The 25,139-nt window shown below is 40.4% G+C and overlaps 1 protein-coding gene across 2 annotated transcripts in view; it reads left to right on the forward strand.

Annotated features, from left to right (window-relative positions):
- Nucleotides 1–25,139, forward strand: part of GRID2 (glutamate ionotropic receptor delta type subunit 2) — a 1,754,345-nt gene that overhangs the window by 1,048,745 nt on the left and 680,461 nt on the right. For both annotated transcript variants that reach the window (XR_012236183.1, XM_073601045.1), the window contains exon 6: nucleotides 2,186–2,359. Coding sequence is in view for 1 of the 2 variants with exons in the window: in XM_073601045.1 (XP_073457146.1) it covers nucleotides 2,186–2,359 (174 nt within the window). In the remaining variant the exon portion in view is untranslated. The remainder of the gene's footprint in view (nucleotides 1–2,185; nucleotides 2,360–25,139) is intronic.

The following is a 25,139-nucleotide window of genomic DNA, read 5'->3' on the forward strand; positions in this document are numbered from 1 at the left end:
TTGACCAGGCCATTCCAAAACATTTGCATTTTTCCCCTTAAACCACTTAAGTGTTGCTTTAGCAGTGTGTTTGGGGTCATTGTCCTGCTGGAAGGTGAACCTCCGTCCTAGCCTCAAATCACACACAAAGTGGTACAAGTTTTGCTCAAGAATATCCCTGTATTTAGCACCATCCATCGTTCCCTAAACTCTGACCAGTTTCCCAGTCCCAGCTGCTGAAAAACATCCCCACAGCATGATGCTGCCACCACCATGTTTCACTGTGGGGATGGTGTTCTTTGGGTGATGTGATGTGTTGGGTTTGCGCTAGACATAGCGTTTTCTTTGATGGCCAAAAAGTTAAATTTTAGTTTCATCAGACCAGAGCACCTTCCTCCATACATTTTGGGAGTCTCCCACATGCCTTCTCGCAAACTCAAAACATGCCATTTTATTTTTTGCTGAAAGTAATGGCTTTCTTCTGGCCACTCTGCCATAAAGCCCAACTCTATGGAGCGTACGACTTATTGTCGTCCTATGTACAGATACTAGACATGTGCACACTGAAATATTTTGTTTCGGAATTTCGTTTTCGTCCGAAAAATACATTTATTTAATTACTCCCGAAATTCATTTTTTTATTTATTTCGTTTTTCGTTAAGAATTGCATTCGTCCAAAAATCCAAATTAAGGTCGAATCTGTCACTGAAGGTTTATGGTGTCTGTCGAATGTTCAAAGAAGATTAGACGGAGCAACTAAACTGTACGACGCCATATAGTTTACCTGCTCCGTCGAATCTTCTTAGAACTTTCAGCAGACACCATAAGCCAAGGTACGTGTGTACTTAGTTCTAGTTATTTTACTGTTCCTCCTCTTTGGTTACAATCAGCCAATAACATTCATCATCATCATTATTTTTATTTATCTTTTCTCCCCTACATCGAATCTTTTCTCCCCTACGTCGAATCTTTTCTCTCCTACGTCAAATCTTTCCTCTCTATGTCGAATCTTTTCTCTCTATGTAGAATAATCTTGGACTAATAGAGTTAAGGTTAGGCACATTCGACCACAGGTTTGATGGACACAGATTGTTATTGTCATCATCATGTCGAATCTCCTATCTATACCGAACTGTTGTCACAACGAAAACAAAAATAAAGCATTTGTTTATGTCGGATCTTTCGTTTTTCAGATTCTGCACTTTCGTTATCATTTGTTAAAACGATAACGAAAATACCTGAAATTCGGACGAAAATGCATTCGGACGAAAACAAATGCACATGTCTAACAGGTACTCCAGTCTCTGCTGTGGAACTCTGCAGCTCCTCCAGGGTTACCTTAGGTCTCTGTGCTGCCTCTGTGATTAATGCCCTTCCTGCCCAGTCCGTGAGTTTTGGTGTGCGGCCGTCTCTTGGCAGGTTTGCTGTTGTGCCATGTTCTTTCCATTTGGTTATGATAGATTTGATGATGCTCCTAGGGATCATCAAAGATTTGGATTTTTTTTATAACCTAACCCTGACTTGTACTTCTCAACAACATTGTCCCTTACTTGTTTGGAGAGTTTCTTGGTCTTCATGGCTGTGTTTGGTTAGTGGTGCCTCTTGCTTAGGTAATGCAGCCTCTGGGGCCTTTCAAAAAGGTGTGTATATGTAATGACAGATCATGTGACATTTAGATTGCACACAGGTGGACATCATTTCACTAATTATGCGACTTCTGAAGGTAATTGGTTGCGCCAGAGCTTTTTTTGGGCTTCATAACAAAGGGAGTGAATACATACGCACATGCCAATTATATTTTTTTATTTCTGAAAAATAGTTTTATGTATATATTTTTCTAATTTTACTTCACCAACTTAGACTATTGTGTTCTGATCCATCACATATAATTCAGATTAAAAAAAACATTGAACTAAAGGCTGTAATGTAACAAAATAGGTAAAAAGCCAAGGGGGTGAATAATTTTGCAAGGCACTGTATATATATATATCTATAGATATATCTATATCTATAGATATATCTATAGATATATATCTATATCTATAGAGATAGATAGATAGATAGATAGATAGATAGATAGATAGATAGATAGATAGATAGATAGATAGATAGATAGATAGATAGATAGATATGTACTGTATATATTGAATACAACAATGTGAGAAACACTGAATTTTCCATAATTTTTCATCTTTCCATTCAACAGGAGATAAATGACTTGGATGTACAGGACCTGGTCAGAAGGTCGATTGGAAGGTTAACAATTATTCGGCAGACCTTTCCAGTACCCCATAATGTGAGTCAACGCTGTTTCCCTGGCAACCACCGAATATCTACTACGCTCTGTGACCCAAAGGACCCATATTCCCAGAGCATGGAGGTATATAATTTAATTCTGTTTCTGCTTGTTGCTATGTATATTATTCTGTCCCACTACAATATACACTGTAAATTGCATTTTCAATATATAAAGGAAACTGCTATAACTGTAGAACTACAGCCTAATATAGTAAAGAGTTTTCATTTTTAAATGCTGCTTAAGTCAGAGCAATACAAGATAAAGTCTGATTTGCTGCTAGGGATTACTGCACTTAAAGCAGTTGTTAACTGCAGCTGGTAAAAAAAAAAAAACTGTAAGGCAATTATAGAATGATGGAATACTTACCTTAAACCAAAGCCCTCCCACAGCGCCCAGTCACCGCTGAGAGGGCTGACATCTTCCCCTGGACTTTCTTTCAGGTTTGCACACTCCAGCTGTGTGATTGTCCCAAGCCGCGATGATGCCACTCCCGTGCATGCGTGCTGGAGCCCTTGGTTCCAGCACGAGGCTCTGAAGTTCCGGCAAGGTATGCCAGACCTTCAGACCACATGCCCCAGTGATGTCACTGGCTGCATGCAGGGTGATTATTCATTTTACCTACAAGTAAACCTTATTATAGGCTTACCTGTAAGTAAAAATAACAAAGCAGGCTTTACTACTGCTTTAAGAATTTTTTTATGTGAAAATAGGAAATCTAGAGAGAAAAATAGCCACTGCCAGATTATCAGCTAGACAGAGAAGAAACCAGAAAATGGGGCCCACTCAGTTTAACTGCTTGCCGACCAGCCACCGCAGTTGTACTGCGACAACATGGCTTGGCTGCGCGAATCGCCATCATGTTACATCACTTCTTCTGGTGGCCACTAGGGGTGCGCACGCCAGCTGCTCGCCCCCGGAGCCGATGCCAGTGCCCGGCGGTCTCAATGACCGCCGGGCTCCTGCGAACGCTCATGGCACGGTGAGAACTGGGATCTCTGTGTGTAAACACAGAGATCCTTGTTCTCTGAGGGGAGAAGAGACAGATCGTGTGTTCATACAAGGTATGAACACCGATCTATCTCTTCCCCTAGCAAGTCCCACCCCTTCAGTTAGAACACACACTAGGGAACACAATTAACCCCTTGATCACCCCCTAGTGTTAACTCCTTCACTGCCAGTGACATTTTTTACAGTAATCAATGCATTTTTACTGCACTGATCGCTGTATAAATGCCAATGGTCCCAAAAATGTGTCAAAATTGTCCGATGTGTCCACCATAATGTCGCAGTCATGATAAAAATAGCAGATCGCCGCCATTACTAGTAAAAAAATAATAATAATAAAAATGCTATAAATCTATCCCCTATTTTGTAAACGCTATAACTTTTGCACAAACCAATCAATATATGCTTACTGCGATTTTTATTACCAAAAATATGTAGAAGACTACATATCAGCCTAAACTGAGAAAAAATTTGCTTTTTTTTAAAAAAAATGGGGATATTTATTGTAGCAAAAAGTACAAAATATTGCATTTTTTTCAAAATTGTCGCTATTTTTTGTTTATAGCGCAAAAAATAAAAACCGCAGAGGTGATCAAATACCACCAAAAGAAAACTCTATTTGTGGGAAAAATGCAGTGTCGAATCGCAAAAAATGCTCTGGTCAGGAAGGAGGTAAAATCTTCTGGGAATGAAGCGGTTAAGGGCCCCATGACAACAAATCAAAATCATATTGATTTGATCTTGAAAGAAAATCACAATGAAGCTTTCCTGAATTGTTTACAAATGATAGAAAAAATGAATCAGCTCAAAGAACGAAAACTTTACATTAAAGAATTTTTAGAGAAAATACAGTATTAATGTAATGTACCCAAATAACAACCTAAAGTACATAAACCATTGATATCAGGTTCACATTACAGTTTGTCTCTTAAAAGCTCATCTTCTTTCAGCTGTCAGTTTGTAAAAAAACTGTTATGCAATCTACGCACATGTAATGTACAGTAGTGATGGTTATCTCCACCTAGCGGCCCATGTGCACACTATTTAGTTCAATGCTATTCCACTAGTGTGCACAGAATAAACCTTCAGAAATCTACAAGTGGGACCCCAAGGTTTAGGCTGCTTACGGCCCATTACAGTTTTATTCTGACACTGAAAATAGCGCCTTAATGTTTTGAGCATGTGTAATGTAATAGATTGGTGGTGGAAGAACCAAGAGGCTGTTAATATAGTGCACACAAGCTGAGGTACCAGGCCCTGCTCTGACAGCTGCACTAAGTCTGGATAGGCAGCTGATCAAGTTTTTAGAGTAAATATTAGGATGCCTGCCCCAATTCACAGTGGATAAAAAGCCTGTACACATTGTGAAATTATTATACCAAGAAGCAATCACTAGGTATATTAGGTTATCTGTCTAATACCAAAGAAGAGTGGGGGTAAGAAGAGAACCATAGGAATAAATTTAACATACTGGAATGCACATTACTGCTATTTTTCTTCAATCCCTTTGCCCATGCACACCAACCTCAAATGAAATACAACGTTGGTGATTATGTCTTGGTGATGTGAGGGCTGATGGCTGCTCTACCCCCATGATTTGTGTTGGGTACAATAAGGCTTTCCATCAATTTGTAGTAGCCCTCTCTACTCATTTTCCAGGCAGTAGATTGTGGCCACATTTTAACATCACAACTTTATTGTCATCTTTTTGAATAGCCCTCTCCTGAAGAAGCATGTCTTTGAAATGTTTCGAAAAACGGAAGCCCCTCCTTAATCTACAAGTGTATTTTACACTTTCTATGTTATAAGATGAAGTGGATTGATATGTAAATCTGATGGGCAATACCTGCATATCCCTTTAAATGGAAGAGAAAAGTAATTCATATGTTTACTGTGGATGGGGGCTAATTTATGTGTGTTCTTTTTAACCACTTCCTGACCAGCCGCCGCAGTTATACTGCAGCAGGTTGGCTCCCCTGGACGAGCCATCGTAGCTGTACATTGGCTCTTTAAGACGCTGTAGCAGGCGCACACCCGCATCATGTCCCCGGAGCCGATGCGCGTGCCGCTGGGCACCCGGGTGCGATGACCGCTCAGCACCAGCGATCGCTCATGACAGAGCGAGAACCGGGTTCTGTGTGTGTAAACACACAAACCCCGGCTCTGTCAGGGGAAAGAGGAGAGAGCATGTGTACCTACTTAGTAGGAGCACATGCTCTCTCTCCTCCTCTAGTCAGCCACATTCCCCGCCACACTTAGAAACACACATAAGGAAAACAGTTAACCCATTGATCACCCCCTAGAGTTAACCCCTTCCCTGCCAGTGACATTTATATAGTAATCGGTGGCTATTTTTAGCTATGATCAATGTATAAACGTCACTGGTCTGAAAAAAGTGTGAAAACTGTCTGATGTGTCCATCGCAATGTTGCAGTCCCGATAAAAATCGCAGATCACCGCCATTACTAGTAAAAAAAAAAAAAATTCATAAAAAAATAACATAAATCTATCCCTTATTTTGTAGACGCTATAACTTTTGCACAAACCAATCAATATATGCTTATTGCGATTTTTTTTTTACAAAAAATATGTAGAAAAATAGATATTGGCCTAAACTGGTAAAGAATTTTGTTTTTTTTTTATTAATTTTTTTGGATATTTATTATACCAAAAAGTACAACATACTGTATTGTGTTCTTTTCAAAACTGTTACTCTTTTTTGTTTATAGCACAAAAAATAAAAACCGTAGAGGTGATCCCACCAAATACCACCAAAAGAAATTTTGCTTGGGTACAACATTGCACGACCGCGCAATTGTCAGCTAAAGCGGTGCAGTGTTGTATCACAAAAAATGGCCTGGTCAGGAAAGGGGCAAATCCATCTGGGGATGAAGTGGTTAAAGATCTATTTTTGTGTATATTTTTTTTTTTATATAATCAACCAGTTTTTTGCTGGTATGATTTGATATAAATATATTTTTGGATATATTTTGATGCATGTGTACTTCTTTGAGGGGTAGTGTACAATTAAAGTCCCTCTATCCATTTTGCTGTCCTTGTTATACAATTATATTTTGTGCTTTACTTTGGAACGTGGTGCTAGATTATATCTGTAGGAATCCATGGCACTCTTCTGTCACATGCACACCAACTCTAAACTGTAATTTTGCAACACCCGAAAGGGGAAAGGAAAAAACTGCTTGGACTAATTGTGTGACTCAGCAACTTTCTCTAAAACAGTACAAGGGACTTTTAAAAAAAATTTAATTAGTTTAATTTAAGAAGTGATGCATACATCATCACCAAAAATGTAATTATTTAATCTTTGATACATAAAATGTGGTTCTAAATTATAATGGGTGATGGAATATTTAAGTTGGCAAAGAAAATAACTTTCTATCATAATCTTCTTCAAAATTAATTTATCAGAGCAGAAAAAAACAACTGTTGCTTTCTCATTAGTAAAACAAATACAAACAAATGGGGTAATTATGGAGCTGCTTAATATTTTATTCTAAAATTCTAATTGTTAGGAAAATGAGAAAAAAGTATTTTTCCTTTACAACAGCTGTTTTAGTGACTTGCTGAATGAATTTTAATTAACCCTGTTTAAACTAGGGGATCTAAATCAGTAGAGGTTTATGTCAAACTGTGATCTAATTATGGGTGCATGAAATTTTCTATCTGCAGTATACTGTAGAATTGAGTATGCTCAGACAAGATGGATTTACATTGGATGGAATGTAGTGATAGTTCAGGGAAAATAAACTGGTGTGCCTGAAAGTGACACAGGACTAGGTATTTTTTAGCAAGGCTTCCATTGCCTTATTTTGTTTTAACATCAGAAACATGTGGTCTTTGGGTCCATTTGATACGTGTATACCCTGACCATTCTCTGTTTAGAAATCTAAATATGTAGTGCCTAACATATGTAAGAAAAGTTTCTTGAGAGAATTAACACTTTACTAACACCTTATAATATTTAATTAAGGAATAGATCACTGAAGTGGTCCATGTTCATGAACCACTTCAATACTGGGCACTTTCCCCCCTTCCTGCCCAGGGCAATTTTCAGCTTTTAGTGCTGTCGCACTTTGAATGACAATTGCGCGATCATACAACACTGTACCCAAACTAAATTTTTACCATTTTCTTCCCACAAATAGAGCTTTGTTTTGGTGGCATTTGATCACCACTTGTTTTTTTATTTTTTGCTAAACAAATTAAAAAAGACCAACATTTTTTGAAAAAAAAGTTTTTCGTTTCTGTTATAACATTTTGTTTTCTCCATCACTTTCTCCTGCACTGATGAGGCTGCACTAATGGGCACTGATGAGGTGGCACTAATAAGGTACCACTGATGGGCACTGATGAGGAGGCACTAATATGTAGAATTGATGGGCACTGATAGGCGGCACTGATATACAGCACTGATTGTCACAGATAGGCTACACTGATCTCCAGCACTGATGGGCACTGATAGGTAGCACTGGTGGGTGGCACTGATGGGCACTGATAGGCAGCACTGATGGGCACTGATAGGCAGCACTGATGGGCACTGATAGGTGGCACTGATGGGCACTGATAGGCGGCACTGATGGGTACTAATAGATGGTACTGATAGGCAGCACTGATAAGGAGGTACTGACAGGCATTACTGATAGGCATCTGTGAAGGGCACTGACAGGCGTTACTGATGGGCACTAATTGGCACTTTAATGGGCACTGATTGGCACTTTGATGGGCACTGATTGGCAATTTGGGTGGGCACTGACTGGCAGCTGATGGGCACTGATTGCCATTGTGGTGGGCACCTCTGATGGGTGCTGCGCTGATAATCAGTGTGCTGATTATCAGTGCGCACCCCCCTCTCTGACAGGAGAGCCATCGATCTGCTCCCACTGTCAGTGCGAACCGAGTAAAGACGATTATCGGCACTTCCTGGTTCACGCTGTGATCAGCTGTGATTGGTCACAGCTGATCACGTGGTAAAGAGCCTCTGTCAGAGGCTCTTTACCACGATCAGAGATGCGGTGTGTCAGAGTGACACACCACACCATCGATCACCGTGCCGCATGGCTGCATGGGCGCACGGACGCGGCTTGTCCTGCTGGATGTCATATGACGCCCAGTCAGGATAACTGAACCACTTCCCGGCCATCATTTTGCTATAGGCCAAGTAGGAAGTAGTTAACTAAATAATAGCTTTAAGAACAAACTTCAACTCAGTAGCTAAGCAATCCTAAGCAGAAGCAGTAAAGCTGATTTGTGGCAAATTTGAGACAGATATTGTATGGCCATCTTTATACAAGTACATAGGAGGGAGTGGATGGAGACACTCAGCTGTCAGGCCCCATTCACATCACTGCGTAACGGGAACTCACATTCCCACACGTTTTCGGCTGTCATGCATAGGGCAACCCATTCCAGTGAACTGAAATGGGCTGCCCTATGCACAGCAATTGCCCCAAAGAAGTTACAGAACTTTTTTTTACAGCAGAGTGGGGGGGGGGGGTTACTGTGCTTTTTGGTGCGTTTGCAGCACGTTTCTGAAATGTAAGGCAAAATATGCATTTTCTGTGCAGTTTGCCATGTATTTGGAAACACACAGATATAAATGGAGTCTCATTGTTTTTGTGTAAACATACCAATTTCACTTTCCATACCCATTCACACCTAACGTAGTAGGAGCGCACATTTTTGGATGCGTTTTTCCAATGACATTCATAGGGCAGTCCGTTGATTTCAATAAGCTGTGCTATACGTGGCAAGGTAGTTTATGGGACATTTTGGTGTGTTGAACATATTTTACTGTGTGTTTTGCTGCCTTTTTCACTTGTTTTTTCACGTGGCAAACTATGTGTTTGCTTCTGTGTTTGGTGTGCTGTTAACATTTAATAGCACCAAAAGCACAACTAGTTAATTTTAGGTGTATAAAGGTGACCATACACTATACAATCTGATTTTACAACCTCAGTACAATCTCCTTTCGATTTACCAAAACTATATAATTGGAGGATGCACCATCTATTCAATCACTCTGTATCCAATTAGGCAGGCCCTTGCACTACATAGTTGATGGTAGATCTAAAGGAGATTGTAAAATAGATTGTATAGAGTATGGTGAGCTTTACAGAACCCAGGATGCTCTTATCTGAACGCTCAGCTCCTGAACACTCTGTGAAATGAACGATCTATGGCTGTGTATTTAGTGAGAACTGAATTCACTGATTGCATAGGAAAACCGTGCACCTGATAAGTGGTGGTAGTGATGTGCTGGAGTAAAAATGTAAATGATGCAGGGTGTGTGCTAATGAGGTCAGCTGGTAAACTCCTACTTGTGACACATCCCAAGATCTGTCTAGGAAGTAATGGATATGTTTTTTTGTACAGCCAGCTGGACACAACAATAAGGAGTGTGTAAGAAAAATAGAAAAAGTTTTTATTTCTGCAAAAGAAGTACGCTAATTGTATATTGGTACATAGGGGAGCTGAAATTTAGCTCATTCCTAACCAAGCAACATGAATGTTTAAATAGTAAATTGGTTTTAAAAAGAGCTATGTTCAGTCATTCCTTCATGTGCAAGGCAAAACTTTGTGTTTTGAAAATTTCCCAGCACTTGATTGTGTATTCAGAGTAAATTTCACTTTATTACTAAGCTCATATAATTTCCCAGAGTGAATTTTTTTAAATTTTTTATTTCAGGTATTTATATAGCGCCATCAATTTACGCAGCGCTTTACATATACATTGTACATTCACATCAGTCCCTACCCTCAAGGAGCTTACAATCTAAGGTCCCTAACTCACATTCATACATACTAGGGACAATTTTAGACAGGATCCAATTAACCTACCAGCATGTCTTTGGAGTGTGGGAGGAAATGGAGTACCTGGAGGAAACCCACGCAAGCACGGGAAGAACATGCAAACTCCAGGCAGGTAGTGTTGTGGTTGGGATTCGAACCAGCAACCCTTCCTACTGCTAGGTGAAAGTTCTAACCACTACACCACTGTTTTTTATACCCATTGTGTAACTGGGCTAAAGAGTAACTTACCAAAATCCCTTTTAAGTAGGTGGTTGCTTATAAATTGTGTGCATTGTATGATATTACTGAAAATATTTATAGAATTTTGACTACCTATTGTATATATAACTGTTAAAAAAAAAAAAAACTGTATATCACAAGTTGCTTCTGTAAAGTTTTGTGTTGGAACAGAACACTTCATTAAAACTTGGAACTTTAAAAAGTAAAGTCATGAGAACCAGCATAAAATGTAAATTTAGTTGTAAAAGACTAAAGATTTTGAAAAGAATTTCTAGCCAATTAGATTTATTTTTGAGGGTCACCCAGGTAATTGTCAAGCTCATTGAAATTTTGCTTTGATCTTTTCAGTTTTACATATTTGGAAGCTCATTTTAATCATCCTTCAAATTCTTTCATTGGAATATATTTTTCATGCTTGCAGGACATTGCTTGTTAAAAATATTGTATTCTACTGCTCGATATGGCTTGGGTTAAAAAAAAATGCTTACTTTATTTCTGCTCAAAATGCTCCTATGGAACTGTATGGTCTACATAGGAGGGACTACAGTCCCTCTATATTTGTAATAATACACTCAAAGTGATTTGTAAATACTCAAATTTTTAAAATAAAAATAACAAGCATGCCATACTTACCTGCTCTGTGCAATAGTTTTGCACAGAGCAGACCCTTCTTGGCTCATGGCTCCTCCCCCTCACCTCCGGTGCCTCCATAGCAAGCCACTTGCTGTAGGGGCACTCATGCCTGCTCACTCCCAAGCCCCTCTCTGTATGTCCATTGAGGTGCATGCAAAAGGTTTTACACCTTAATGCAGAGAATGCATTAGGTTAAAAAAAAACCTTATGCCTTAACAACCACTTTAATGTATTAGACCAAGGGGTCTATTCATAAAGAATATGTTGTGTGATTTACACGGAGAATGTTTGCCAGATATTTGTCCCTGTGTATTATACATTTTTTTATTAAGATTTAAAAAGAATTTACCCATCATCATAAAAACTAATAGAGAGATACAGTTAAAACAAAATGCACCTGTTACATTTGAAATACAAACAAGATTTGTCAATTAGCATCAGCATACAAAATAATTGAGAGATTCCAGTTACAAACAAGATTCACTCATCACATTTAAATGTCATGTTCCCAACATTTCATATTCCTGTTATGTGCTTGCTGTACCATATAATTGTATTAAAAAAGTATCCTGTTCTTTTTGTATTGCTTTGTTTGTGTGAAACACCTGGTGTTCCTGCCGATACCTCTGCTTTTCTCTTAAAAACTGACTGCACCAGACATGAGAGCAGCGTGTGGTCAGTTTTCTGGCTGTGCTGGGAACTCAGCCTGCTCTCCTCCAATGGTTTGACTTGTGCTGACCCCCCCATACAGTAATTTACTGGAAAGATCAGTGGCTGATGTTTCTCCTCCCACAGCTCCCTAAGCTGCTTATGCTGCTGAGAACAGAGGTCATGTGATCACTTATAAAAAAAAGGGAGAAAAAAGTATTTTTTTTATATGTATACCCAAATGTTTTGCACTTTATTTCTATTTTAAACTGAATTGTTTTTTTTACAATTTGAGAGTTCACATCTTCTTTAAAGTCAAACAAGATTTGCCCATCAGCCACCACATTACACATAGGGTGAATCCTATGAAAATGATAGCCAAGTGCTGCAAAATACAGTTGGATGAATATTCAGTGAACATTTGCTGTTTGAGTTGCACAGTAAATCTTTTAAAAGTTGACCTCCGACACGCCATTGTAATAAATGGTAATTGTCAACTTTAGAAGAAAGCATATGGTGATATATTCAAAAAATATGTAAAAGAAGCAGAAAATGGTGCACAAGTGAATAAATGACAGTTGTATAAGGGTAAGCAGTTCATAAGATCCATAAGGCGTAAAGTCTTTGAGTTACAACACTAGCTCCTCAGTGACTAAAGAAATCTTTAAAAGACAAATGGCAACTCACAGGATAGTGGATAAAAATGGCACTTGTCATAAGGGCTGCCAAGAAGGCTCTGTGGGAACACATACATCCGATCCTGGGTTCTGTTTTACTGTTGCTGGCTGGGTTTTGTGAGGAAGCAGTAGAGAATGTCCACTTTTGTAAATTAAATTTATATCATTTAACATGTAAAGGTCTGCACAAATCCAGCAACCTTTACAAATGTTTTTTGTAAATGGTATTTTATATATATTCTGCAAAGGTTTCCATTATTTGTGTTTATGACCCTTTTAATCAGATGAGAAAATACACCCCTGTCATGGTTTTTTTTTTTATTTAGTCACAACTAGCTGCATCTCTGACAGCACAATATGTAATATTAATTTCAAACCACATTCTGCAACGCCTTCAATTATATAGTGGCAGACTTCACAATCTGTGTAATTCTTATTAACTAGACAAGTCAAATAATATAATTATTAACACATAACACATATATATCTAAACACATATGCTCTTCTTTTATTCCCATGCTGTATTTTAAACATGTTAGAAGCTGCTAGATGTATTGAATATAACTCTTGGCTAGAAGCTGCTAGATGTATTGAATATAACTCTTGGCTAGAAGCTGCTAGATGTATTGAATATAACTCTTGGCTATCAAAAGTATATTGGAAGTTAACAGAGTAAGGCAGTGCTGTTAGCAGCATGGGGCAGAACTTCAAACTTTAAACTAAAATGCTGTTACTGCTATGTAATCACTACAGCTTAACTTCAATGAAGTCCTTAACAACAGCTGTCATGTCTAAAAATGTGTGAAGGAAAAACTAGTATTACTAGTTTGACAAATAAATAAGACCTTTAATACACAATCACCTAAAAGACGCACTTGGTCTTGCAATCCTAAAGTGCCAATCACTGCTCTGTGCTTGGCGTGTGATATTTATATTGCTATGAAATGGCTTAATGAAGGCTGGTGCCCATAGCTTTGTGGCACTGTAAAAAGAGTATAGCCTGAAGAAGCAGTTCAGGTAGATTGCTGCCAACAGTTAGCATGCTACTTCAGAGAGTAATAGAACCCTTATGCCGCGTACACACGGTCGGACTTTCCGGCATACTTGGTCCGGCGGACCAGAGTGTGCCGGACAATCCGCCCGTGTGTGGGCGGCGGCGGACTTTTCCGGCGGACTTCTTCCCAAAAGCCCGCCGGACCTAGATTTTAAACATGTTTTAAATCTTTCCGTCGGACTCAGTTTCGGGCGGAAAGTCCGCTCGTGTGTGTGCTGGTCCGACGGAAAGCCCGCTCGTGTGTAGGCTGGTCCGACAGACCAAATACGACACGAGGGGATGGTATTGCATCTCGCGCTCGCTGCAATAGGAAAAACAAATCTTCCTATTGCGGCGAGCGCGGGGCATACCAGGCCCTTAGGTCTGGTATGGATTATAAAGGGGAACCCCGCTACGCCGAAAAAACGGCGTGGGGCCCCCCTAAAATCCATACCAGACCCCGATCCGAGCACGCAGCCTGGCCGGTCAGGAAAGGGGGTGGGGACGAGCGAGCGCCCCCCCCTCCTGAACCGTACCAGGCCACATGCCCTCAACATGGGGGGTGGGTGCTTTGGGGGAGGGGGGCGCCCTGCGCCCCCCCCCCCCAAAGCACCTTGTCCCCATGTTGATGAGGACAAGGGCCTCTTCCCGACAACCCTGGCCGTTGGTTGTCGGGGTCTGCGGGCGGGGGCTTATCGGAATCTGGGAGCCCCCTTTAATAAGGGGGCCCCCAGATCCCGGCCCCCCACCCTATGTAAATGAGTATGGGGTACATGGTACCCCTACCCATTTACCTAGGAAAAAAGTGTAAGTAATAAAACACACTACACAGGTTTTTAAAATATTTTATTAAACAGCTCCGGGGGGGGGATCTTCCTCCGGCTTCGGGGGTCTTCTTCCGGCTTCGGGGGTCCCTCCGCTTCATCTTCTCCCGGCGTCCGGTTGGTTCTTCTCCGCTCTCCGGCCTCTTCTCCCGGTGTCGCAGGTCTTCGGCCGGCCCCTCCGCTCTCTTCATGTAGCTCTATTGCGAGCGGAGGTCCGGACTTCTGGGCTTCTGGGCTTCTTGGCTTCTTGGCTTCTCTTCTCTTCCCCCAGATGTTGACACGACGCTCTCTCCGGCTGGACTGGTCTCTGAGGGCTGCGTTGTGACTTATATAGGCGGAGACCCCGCCCCCATATGATGTCACAGTCCCTGGGCATGCTGGGACTGTGACGTTTTAGGGGGCGTGGTCGACCCCACGCCGTTTTTTCGGCGTAGCGGGGTTCCCCTTTATAATCCATACCAGACCTAAGGGCCTGGTATGCCCCGCGACGGGGCTAGCAAGGTGTCAATCTCGCCGATAAAAGCGGCAAGATTGACATCCTTTTCTAGTCCCGTCGCACCTGAGTCACGTTCAAAATGAACGGACTTGTCCGTGTGTGGGCAAGTCCGTTCATTCTGAAAGTCCGCCGGAACTCCGGCGAAAGTCCGTCGGAAAGACGGGCGGACTTAGCCCGCCGGAAAGTCCCGGCGTGTGTGGGCAAGTCCGTCCGTTTTAAAGTCCGGCGCACCTGGCGGACAAAGTCCGTCGGAAAGTGTGCCGGACCAAGTAGGATAGAAAGTCCGCTCGTGTGTACGCGGCATTACTTGTCAGGTATATTTATAAGCACTTGATATCTTAGTGATACAGGCATACCCCACTTTTAAGTACCCAATGGGGTTTATTTACTAAAGCTGCAAAATGCAAAATCAGGCTCACTTTTGCATAGAAACCAATGAGCTTCCCGGTTTTATTACTAAAGTTTAATTGAACAAGCCGGGGTTAGAAGCTCATTGGTTTCTATGCAGAAGTGAGCCTGATTTTGCACTTTTCAGCTTTAGTAAATAAACCCTGATGTGTACTTAAAAGTGGGGTATGCCTGTATATATATATATATATACATACATATATATATACAGTATGTATACTGTATATCACAGTATGTCTGCATAATTTGTACAAACACAAAATCCAATATTTTTTTTTTTCCTCTTGCACATAATTGGATATTCAGTATGGTTTGTTTACCAGGAGTATAGGCTGTTCACTTAGCAAAGAAAATCTTAGCTTAGCAACGGAATTTTTGTTCAGCTTAGTGAATGAGGTGAAACTGTAATGACGTCATATATCTAATTATTTGCACAAATATCCTGTTTTATTAAGTGGTTGTAAAGGCTAAATGTTATTTTTTTTGCCTTAATGCATTCTTTGTATTAGGATAAAAAAACCTCCAACATTAGTTCCCCCCCCCTTACTTGAGCCCACAACTGGATCCAGTGCTGTGCTTGAGTGCAACATCGCTGTTCTCTCTCTCTCTCTTTCTCCTCACTGACTCAAAGGCAGCAGTGGGAGTCATTGGCTCATGCTGCTGTCAATCAAATTGCTTGCTCTGAGTCAGACACAGAAGAGAAGGAGCAGGCCGCACTGTTGGGAGACCACAGAAGAGGAGGTAAAGGGTGGCTCTGTGCATAACTATTGCACAAAACAGTTAAGTATAACATGTGTGTGTGTTTATTTAATACAAAAAGATTAGCCTTTGGTAACTGTTTAATTTTTATTATTTTGCAAAGTAAACATCCTCTAATGCTTTAGTAAAGCCACTCCAATTTTCACCATATTTACCAAGTAAATATTCACATTGTGAAATGAACAGTCCCTGATTATTTATTAAGCCAATCCCACAGTTTTCTTTGTACTTTTTATAATCGGTGCCTGACATATAATGATTACATATATCAGATTATGAGAATCACTGGCATAGAACCAGGGGTTAAATGACTTACTGTTTTAAACAGACATGCAGCCCCCAGAAAATGTACATGTCTCTAGAACAGTGTCTCATAACCGGTGCACCGCGGCAAAATTACCAAAAACTTCCCTAACTAAGCAGACATCAAGATTATTCTTGCCACCAGTTAAACTTTTTTTTTATGACAGCGGTGCCGGTCCGCTGTTTTAAACATGCATGCAGCTGCTATAAACACTGTGAAACCTGTGTGGTTGCTAAGGGCCAGTCTGATGCCTGCACAGCTTGCTGGGATATGCTCTGGTGGTTTCTTGGATGGGGTGCTTCCTGCTCTTCTGTTGGTGTAGCTGGGGAGGCATGTGTAGCTGTGTGAAAAGGAAAAATACACCGTGAGGAGGTAGAGATCCGAACTGTCAGTAAAGTGAGAGTTGTCTGTAATGAGCAGAGCCAACAATGTACAGAGCCCTGGGGGGAGGCTTCCTCTAGAGTGCTGACTTGCTCTGCATCCTCCTACAGTACAGGACTATGTAAATAAACATTTCTCTGGGCAGTGGGGGTGCCGAAGCCGAACATGAAAACGGTTCCTGAACCATTTTCAAAACACAGCGGCTGGGAAATCACAAGGCGCTTTTGTACCATACATTTTCCCAGCAGTTCCCACACTTGCAAATGTGTTGCATTTTTAGATGCGTGGGGGTGCTATCAGGAATGAATAGCAGCCCCATGCATCTGTAAAGAGCAGCACATTTTAGTTGTGGGTGGTTGCGGGTGCAAGAACAGCTACAATTCCCGCACCTTCAACCACCCGCATTAGTGTGAATCTAGCCTTAGACTGGGGTGCCTCGAGACTGAATATGCTTTCAAAGGGTCCCTCGACTGAAACATTTTAAGGAACACTGCTCCAGAACACCAGTGTCATTGCAAACTATCATAATATCTTACATATAGCCTACATTACAGTATTGTTTTCAATGGGGAGGTAAACGCTACATCCAAGGCCAGATTTATACTTCCTACCCTTTAAACAAACTGTCTTGTGCTGCCCCCTTTCTATCTCAGGAGACTCTAGATCAAGAATAAAAAAATCAGATATAACAATAACAACCATGCAACACATATTGAGGCTGTGGGCAGAGAGGAGGAAATGATAAAAGTATTGCAAATTTCCACCTCATTCTAAAAGAAGCTTGTTGTATGGACCTCATCAACAACATGATGTGAGGGGGGCTGTGCAGAAATATGGCCTTGGTTAGATAGCATTATGACTGTGAATTGTTTAAAATCTGATTGGTGGTCTGGATGCAGGAACTAAAATTTCTATAAAAGTTAGCAACATACTGTATTTTTCGCTCCATAAAATGCACTTGACCATAAGACGCACCTAGGTTTTAGAGGAGGAAAACAAGAAAAAAAATATTCTGAACCAAATGGTGTACTAAAATATTTTAGTGTCCATGAAATGCAGCCAAACCTGTGTCAAAGAAATGCAGCCTGACCATTACCATAAATGCAGGCTGACCATTGCCATAGAAATTATGCCTGACCATGGCCATAGAAATGCAGCCTGACAATTGGCATTAATGCTATTGCTCGGGCCGCTCTGTCTTCTCAGCAGGTGTCAGGCCCAACCAGGAGATTGCCCAGCGCTCGCAGTGGCCTGGGATGTCTGTCTTTCAGTCTAGCATGGTGACAGCAGCGGGGGGGTGGTGGCAACGGTGGTGGGGGGCTTTGCCAGCGGCGTCGGGGGCAGCAGCGGAGGGTGGTGCCGGCAGAGGCGGGGGCAGTGCCTGATGTATATTCGCACCATAAGACGCAGAGACATTTTCCCCCATATTTTTTTGGGAAAAAAGTGTGTCTTATGGTGCGAAAAATATGGTATATGATGGGCATCTTATGTTTTAGGAAAGAATACATTGGCCTACATGTATCCTTGATGAAGGCCTGGTATGGATGTCAAGGGGGACCCCGCAGGAAAAAAAAACAATATATTTGGATCAGGGAAAAACTGTAGCAAAAAAAAAAATAGCAGACCTTTATCAGAGTATGTGAGTGTGTGAGTGAGGACTTCTCTCCTGAAGCATACCAGTCCACATGCCCTTACCATGGGGGGTACCATGGATAATTTGGAAATAGGTCCACCATATATTTTGAAGGTTTTGATGTTGCTTGTTTGAAGGAATTGTGCATTTTTTTAATTTTGCCCTTTAGAGTTTTTAAAGGTTCTTCTCCCTGATGAAAAGTATTAAAAAAAAGCCTTGGTGCATGTTCCCCCTGACAGTACTCAGCTCCACATGCCTCTTGTTTGACAACCTAAACAAAAATGGCAACCACCACAATTTATAATTTGCTTTTAGTGCAAGGTGAACATGGAAAGGCTTTACACGCAGCAAAACAAAATGTATTACCCAGCTTGCCTGCAAAAAAATATATATACTATCTAAAAATTTGCATTAAAAACAGAGGTTTTAGTTGCACAACAGTTGCAAATATATGTGAAAGCCACACTGTGTCATCAGCACCCCTCTGTATAGTGTGGTCCTAACCCTAGTCTATGAGAGTCTCCATGTTGGAAGATATAGAGCAATGGATAAATTATGGGCAGGTGTGCATGGAGGGAATCCATTCCTCCTTTAGGCAGGGTTCACACTGAGGAAAGGAGCAGTTCACAGCAGGGGTCAGGTGCGTCTCCATTCACCGTTTCAGGTTTGATTTCAGTCTGAATTTTTGGCTGAATTCAGACCTGTAATGGACCAGAACACGCACAGGACTCCTGTGCAATTCACACCGGAGCCGCTCCGAGATGTGGACACAGGCTTCATAGAGAGCCTGTCACAATCTCCTGACATGCGAATTGGATGCAGCAAAACCGTATCCAATTTGCACTGGTGTGAACCCAGCCTTAAGGTTCAGGAACACACAGGAAGTCCAGAAAAGCACAATAGCAGCTTAAGACATTTTATGTGTCCCCAAGCCATATCTAGCAAGCGAAACAAAAATGGCAACTTCCCCAATTTATAACTAACTTTTAGAGCAAGGTGCACATGAAAGGGCTTTGCTTTTGTTTGGCAGTCTCTTTCCTATTAGCCTTAAAGTGATTGTAAAGGCTCAAGGTTTTTTTGCCTTCATGCATTCTATACATGAAGGTAAAACACCTTCTGTGTGCAGCAACCCCCCTCAGCCCCCTCTTATACTTACCTGAGCCCCATCTCAATCCAGCGATGTGCACAAGAGCAGTGGAACTCCCGAGTTTCTTCCTCCTCATTGGCTGAGACAGCAGCAGGAGCCAGTGGCTCCCACTACTGTCAATCACCACCACACCAGTCATATGATGATGCTGTACTGCACTGGTGACAGTATGTAAAAAAAAATATTTATTTATTCATTTTCCAAAAGATTGTGACAAAAAAATGACAACTTACAAAATACCTTGAACTGTCTACTTTCCAAAAAAGAGGTCAGTTGGGGGGTATTTGCACTGTTCTCTCATTTTAGGGCCTCAAGAAATGATGTTGTCAGTACATCAGGATTCATTTTCAAATATATATGTACTATAGTTTGTAGATGCTATAACTTTCACACACAATAATTAATATACACCTGAACAGTAATTCTCCTGCGCTTAAGTGGTATGCATAAAGGTGAGTGGTGCTTGTGATCCTTGACATCACAACCTATGATCTTGCTGCCCCCTCAGGACCGTGGGTATCCAAACAAACTTCAAAACAAGAGAAGGGTGCACCGACTTAGTGCATTACCACTAAAATTATTTATTAAAAAATGAAAGAACAGCATATATTATACTCACAAATGCATGATGTATACACGCATGTCAAATAAAAGTGGAACACATTACCTCTAAGACTGCTGGGGTGCACCAATGATGGCAGGAGACCTGGTGGCATCCGTGTTAGCTTGGATGACACATTTCGAGGGAGAAATCTCTGGTTCTGAGGAAGAGGGTTCTTCCTCAGAACGCATCAGCCAAGCTAACACGAACACCACCTGGTCTCCTGGCATCATTGTTGCACCCCAGCAGTCTTGGAGGTGATTTGTTCCACTTTTATTTGACATGCATGTATACATCATGCGTTTGTGAGTATAATGTATGCTTTTCTTTCATTTTTCAATAAATAATTTTAGTGGTAATGCACTAGATCGGTGCTCCCATCTCTTGTTGTTTTGTAATTAATGTACAGCTATTGGGATTTTTTTTTTACCAAAGACATGTAGCAGAATACATTTTGGCCTACATTTATGAAGAAATTTTATTTCATTGGATATGTTTTATAATAGAAAGTAGAAAATATTTATTTTTTTCAAAATTTTTGGTCTTTTTTTGCTTATGTAGCAAAAAATAAAAACCCTCAAAAAACTCTATTAAACATTTAATTTGCATACAGTGTTGCATGATCAAGTAATTGGCAGTTAAAATAGCACAGTACCGAATAGCAAAAAATGCCCTGGTCAAGAAAAGGGTAAAACATTTTGGAGGTCAAGTAGTTAAAAGGTACTCAAAGTTTTTGGTGTAAATCTGGGACTTTTATTTGTTCCTACTAACTTTTTGTTTTACTAAATGATTACAAGTCGACTATATACATTTATTTGCGATTAGCATTTATTTGCATTCCTTTACTAGTATTTACCCACGGGCACTTTTTTTTTCAATTATGAAAGTAAATAAGCAAAATTGTCAGTTAATATACAAGATCACTCTAGAGTTCTAGTCAGCAAAATTATTCCTTACTCTGTCAGTGTGTTCATGTTTGAGAAAGCTTGCATAACAAAATGAAAGGGTCAATTATTCCCAGATGTACAGCAAATAAAGAGAGATGTAGAGCAGAACAGTTCATAATTAATAGTCTATCTCTTAAACAATGAAAGGTTTAATGAACCCACTTTTTCTTACAGCACAATAAATAGGCTAGCTCTTTCCTGTTGAAAGCAGTAAAAATGATAAATCAGTTGGACAGATCCTTCACAAAAAAAGTCATATTCTTATAAATGTCATTGGAATAGTAAAGGTGACGAGGTACTTTCACTCACATAGATAAAGAAAAAAAGTCAGATGAATATCATTCAGATACATCTTCTTACAAATGACCATATAAAGTGTTTAATTTTAACTGAGCTGATTTATAAAAACTGGACGAAATGGAGCGGTGTTAAACATAAAACCAGATTTCAACTAGCATTTTTTCAGGCTTCAAAAAACCCATCATACAAAACAAGATGTGGTTGTAATTGCGATCTTGAAGCCTCTAGCATGCCAACCTACTGTATATGTGTACTGTGTATTCAAGTACATTTTTCTTTGTGAATTATTTACCCTAAATATTTTGTAAAAATGTGCACTTGCAAAAACTTTATAAGATGGCGCATATCTTTTCCCTTAATGACAAAGAAGTTGGCATATTTTTAGCAATTAATGTTGGGAACTGAACACTTTCAGTTATCCTTGCAATACAGAACCATTTCTGTTGTAGTGAAATTTTCAAACAACAGCTATACATTTTTTACATAGAATATGTTAGCTTTTGGAGCCTTTTCTAGAAATGAAAAGGAAAAAACTCTCTAAAAATGTAGTGGAATCTAAAGCCAGTAGGAACTGGTTGGTACCTCCTCCATATTCCCCTCCTAGTTGGGTCCCAAGTGTGGCTCACATAGGAGGACTACTCTGGGGTGGGTTCTTCTGAACTATGCTAGGCATCTTGAACAGGGTCACTGCCGTACACATATGGTACCTTTACTTGAACAGAGGAATGGACTCCTAATACTCCTGATGTTAATATACAACACCATGGTCACTGTTGCATTTAGGAGGGAAGCGCAGAGCCGATGCCCTCTCCACCTGTCCAGCATATATCTCCACTACCACACTCCCAGTAACGGAATGTGGTCCTGTTATGCACCTAGCACAGACTCCATGCATGAACTTCCTTAACTCTTCCTCTTTCATACCTGTGCACAGGCTCAGGACCTCTGCGGTGCTGATCTGCTCCTGTTGCTATGGGAGATGGACTGCTCAAGGAAAGAGTGCTGACAACAACTCCTCCTGCAAGAGACTATCACATCTGCCATGTGTACACACTTACAACAGGCAGCTAGAGAAACTTTTGTTACCCTTGGTAACCTCTTTCTGTTTCCTGTACCGCATTAACTGTTGCACTGCTGTCTTCATATCCCAGTGTGTTTAACTGACCTGAGCTGTAGATTATGTGTGCTGGTTACTTGCATTACACCTCTTTAGTAACTTCAGACCAGGTAAAGACATTGGTTCAACACTTTTTACTTTAGAAATTTGAACAATACAGATTACAGTCGCACAGTTCTTCCTAACCTAAGCCCTAACTCTGGCTTTATAGATACCCCAGCATACCTGCACTAAAAAGAGTCCATAATGGCAAATCTCTGGAGTGGTATCTCCAGGGGCCAACTGCAGGTCCCAGTGGTCCTGTACACTGTAGAGGGCTCTTTATTAAACAGGTGCTCTGGACTGGGCAGCAGACTGGATGGATGGACTCTGGCAATGGTATCATGTCTATATTTTATGCACTACACTAGATCAAATCCCCTGTCCCTTTATATAGCACAGGACCAGGGGGTTGGACCCAAGAAATCTCACCAAGAAAAACCCAGAACATGTTAACTCTAACCCTCCCAAATGGGGCAGCATTAAACTTAACCTGCTTCCACGCTACATTTGTGTATGCAGGGTGAATTCATTATTACATTATTTGTAACAATAATTCAGACACTGAATTAGTTCATGTAATAAAATTGTTATTCTGTTAACGAATAGATTTAAAGTGTATGTAAACCCAAATTTTTGGTATATCGTTTTATTAAAGTTGAATTGCAGGTTGGCACATTTTTGCATAGCTTTATTGGTCAAATTTGGACCAATGTAGGAATTTATGTTGTATAACTGGAAGATCCGTGTGAAAGCTGGAAATCACTGTAGTAGACACTCTTACTACAATGATCTCCAAGGGCTTCCAAGTCCCATGCTGAGCAGCTGACCTTCTGGTTGCTCAGCATGGGCACCATTCAGAAAACAATTTGCATTCTGTTAGAAATTCTATATATGGCCCTACAGAACAGACAGCACACAGTCCACGTGTGCTTTGCCGCTTAACTGCAGACAGAAAACAGGAACTTTATTCAGGAAGAAGACATAGCGTATAGTCATAGATGCTACTAACTTATAAACACTGCCATCTACTGGCTGAAGAATATATTTGTAATTGTTGCACAAAAATACATGAACAATGTATTCCAACACCCCCACTCAACAACTACTACTTACAGTATATTGGTCCCATTTCGGATCTTATTTCTATAAATCTGTTTCTTGTAAGTGATTTTGTCAAAGCATCTGCAATCATGTTATTAGTTTCACAATACATAAGCACAATTAAATTTTGTTCAACAAGATCATGAATGTAATGATGTCTGAGGTCAATATGCTTTGTTCTTGCATTGATCCTCTCATCGGGGGCAAGTTTGATACATACTTTATTGTCCTCATATAAGATTGTAGGCTGGGAGATTGGCTCTCCAAGATCTTCAAGCAATTGATGTTACCACACAGCTTCATGACTAGAAGACAAAGCTACAGAGATTTGCTTCATGCTGGATCGAAGATATAGGTTTGTTTCCTAATTTGAACCAGTAACCACTTGTGGATTTACAAGTGCTTAGGTCACCTACCCAATCAGAGTCCACAATTCTTATCAGGTTCAAATCACCAACTCTAGACAACCTCAAACTCAAGTCTTTTATTTGTTTGAGATATCTCACGATTCTCTTGATTGATGTCCAGTCTCTCTGATGTGGTTCATTCACACATATACAAAGAAGCAACATGGCAGCTGCAACGGCTGGACGTGTAGTGGTTGAAATATGAAGCAATTCCCCAACTGCTTGTCTGTATTATTCATTAGTATGAAGAAGATCCTCATCCCCTCCCATTTTTAAGGTAAGCTGTGTCCATGGGAATACTTGCTTCTTTGGCTTTAGTCATGCCAAACTGCTGAACCACAGCCTCAATTTTAGATTTCTGATTAAACAGGAAGCTGCCGTCTTCTTTATGCTGTACTTAAATTCCTAGATAATATGTCACATCCTCAATATACTCTCAAAATGCATGGAGTAAAATATACATATATTCAGAATCTATACATTTTGAGTATAGACATGGGTCAGCTCTGCTTTGTATGAATCCTTCATCTAGCAAGACTTGTTTATTTTTAAATTCCACACTCAAGCTGATTGCTTAAGTTTGTAAAGAGATTTCTGCAACTTGATGCTCTTCTCCATTTTTTATGTATTTTTCTGGCTGTCATATATATTTCCTCTTTGATATCGCCATTAGGAAAGGCCGTTGTGATATCACGGTGCTTCATAACATTTTTCCAAGAAACGGCCACTGTTAACAGTGTTCGAAAAGTACCTTGCGAACACTGTTAACAGTGGCTGCTTCTCGGAAAATGGTTATGAAGCGCCATGATATCACAACAGCTTTTCTTAATGGTGATATCGAAGAGGAAATATATATGACACAGCCAGCAAAAGTAGCATGTTAATCCTCACCAAATTTGTGTGAGTACCCTTTTGCCACTAACAATGCTTTATACCTACAGACCTTGCCTTCAGAGTGGCATTTGTCCTTAAAAACCCATTTTCAGCTGATTGCTTGCTTACCATGAGGTAGCCCTGAAAGTGTACATGTCTGCAGTTCACTATGAGATGTCATCTCTTCATCAGCAGCCCTGGTCCACTTTTGTTTCTCATGAGTCTTTGCATCTCATGTCATGAATCTGGCTCTGGTTTTAATGCTATGCACGCAACATAGGACAGACCTTTGGCTGGGACGCCTTTATTTATTTTAGTGAGTTTCCTGATTGAAGGCTCTTGTGGCCTGGTTTCTTCTTTTACAGCATTTTGAGTGTCTGTGGTAAATTCTATGTCTGTGTCACTTTGTTGCTTATCTTCATGTGACACTGATGTGAAATTTCCCTCTGTTTGAAGCGCTTGTGTTAGTTCATTA

Source organism: Aquarana catesbeiana, linkage group LG01 (assembly GCF_042186555.1).
Source record: "Aquarana catesbeiana isolate 2022-GZ linkage group LG01, ASM4218655v1, whole genome shotgun sequence".
In the NCBI taxonomy this organism is placed as follows: domain Eukaryota; kingdom Metazoa; phylum Chordata; class Amphibia; order Anura; family Ranidae; genus Aquarana; species Aquarana catesbeiana.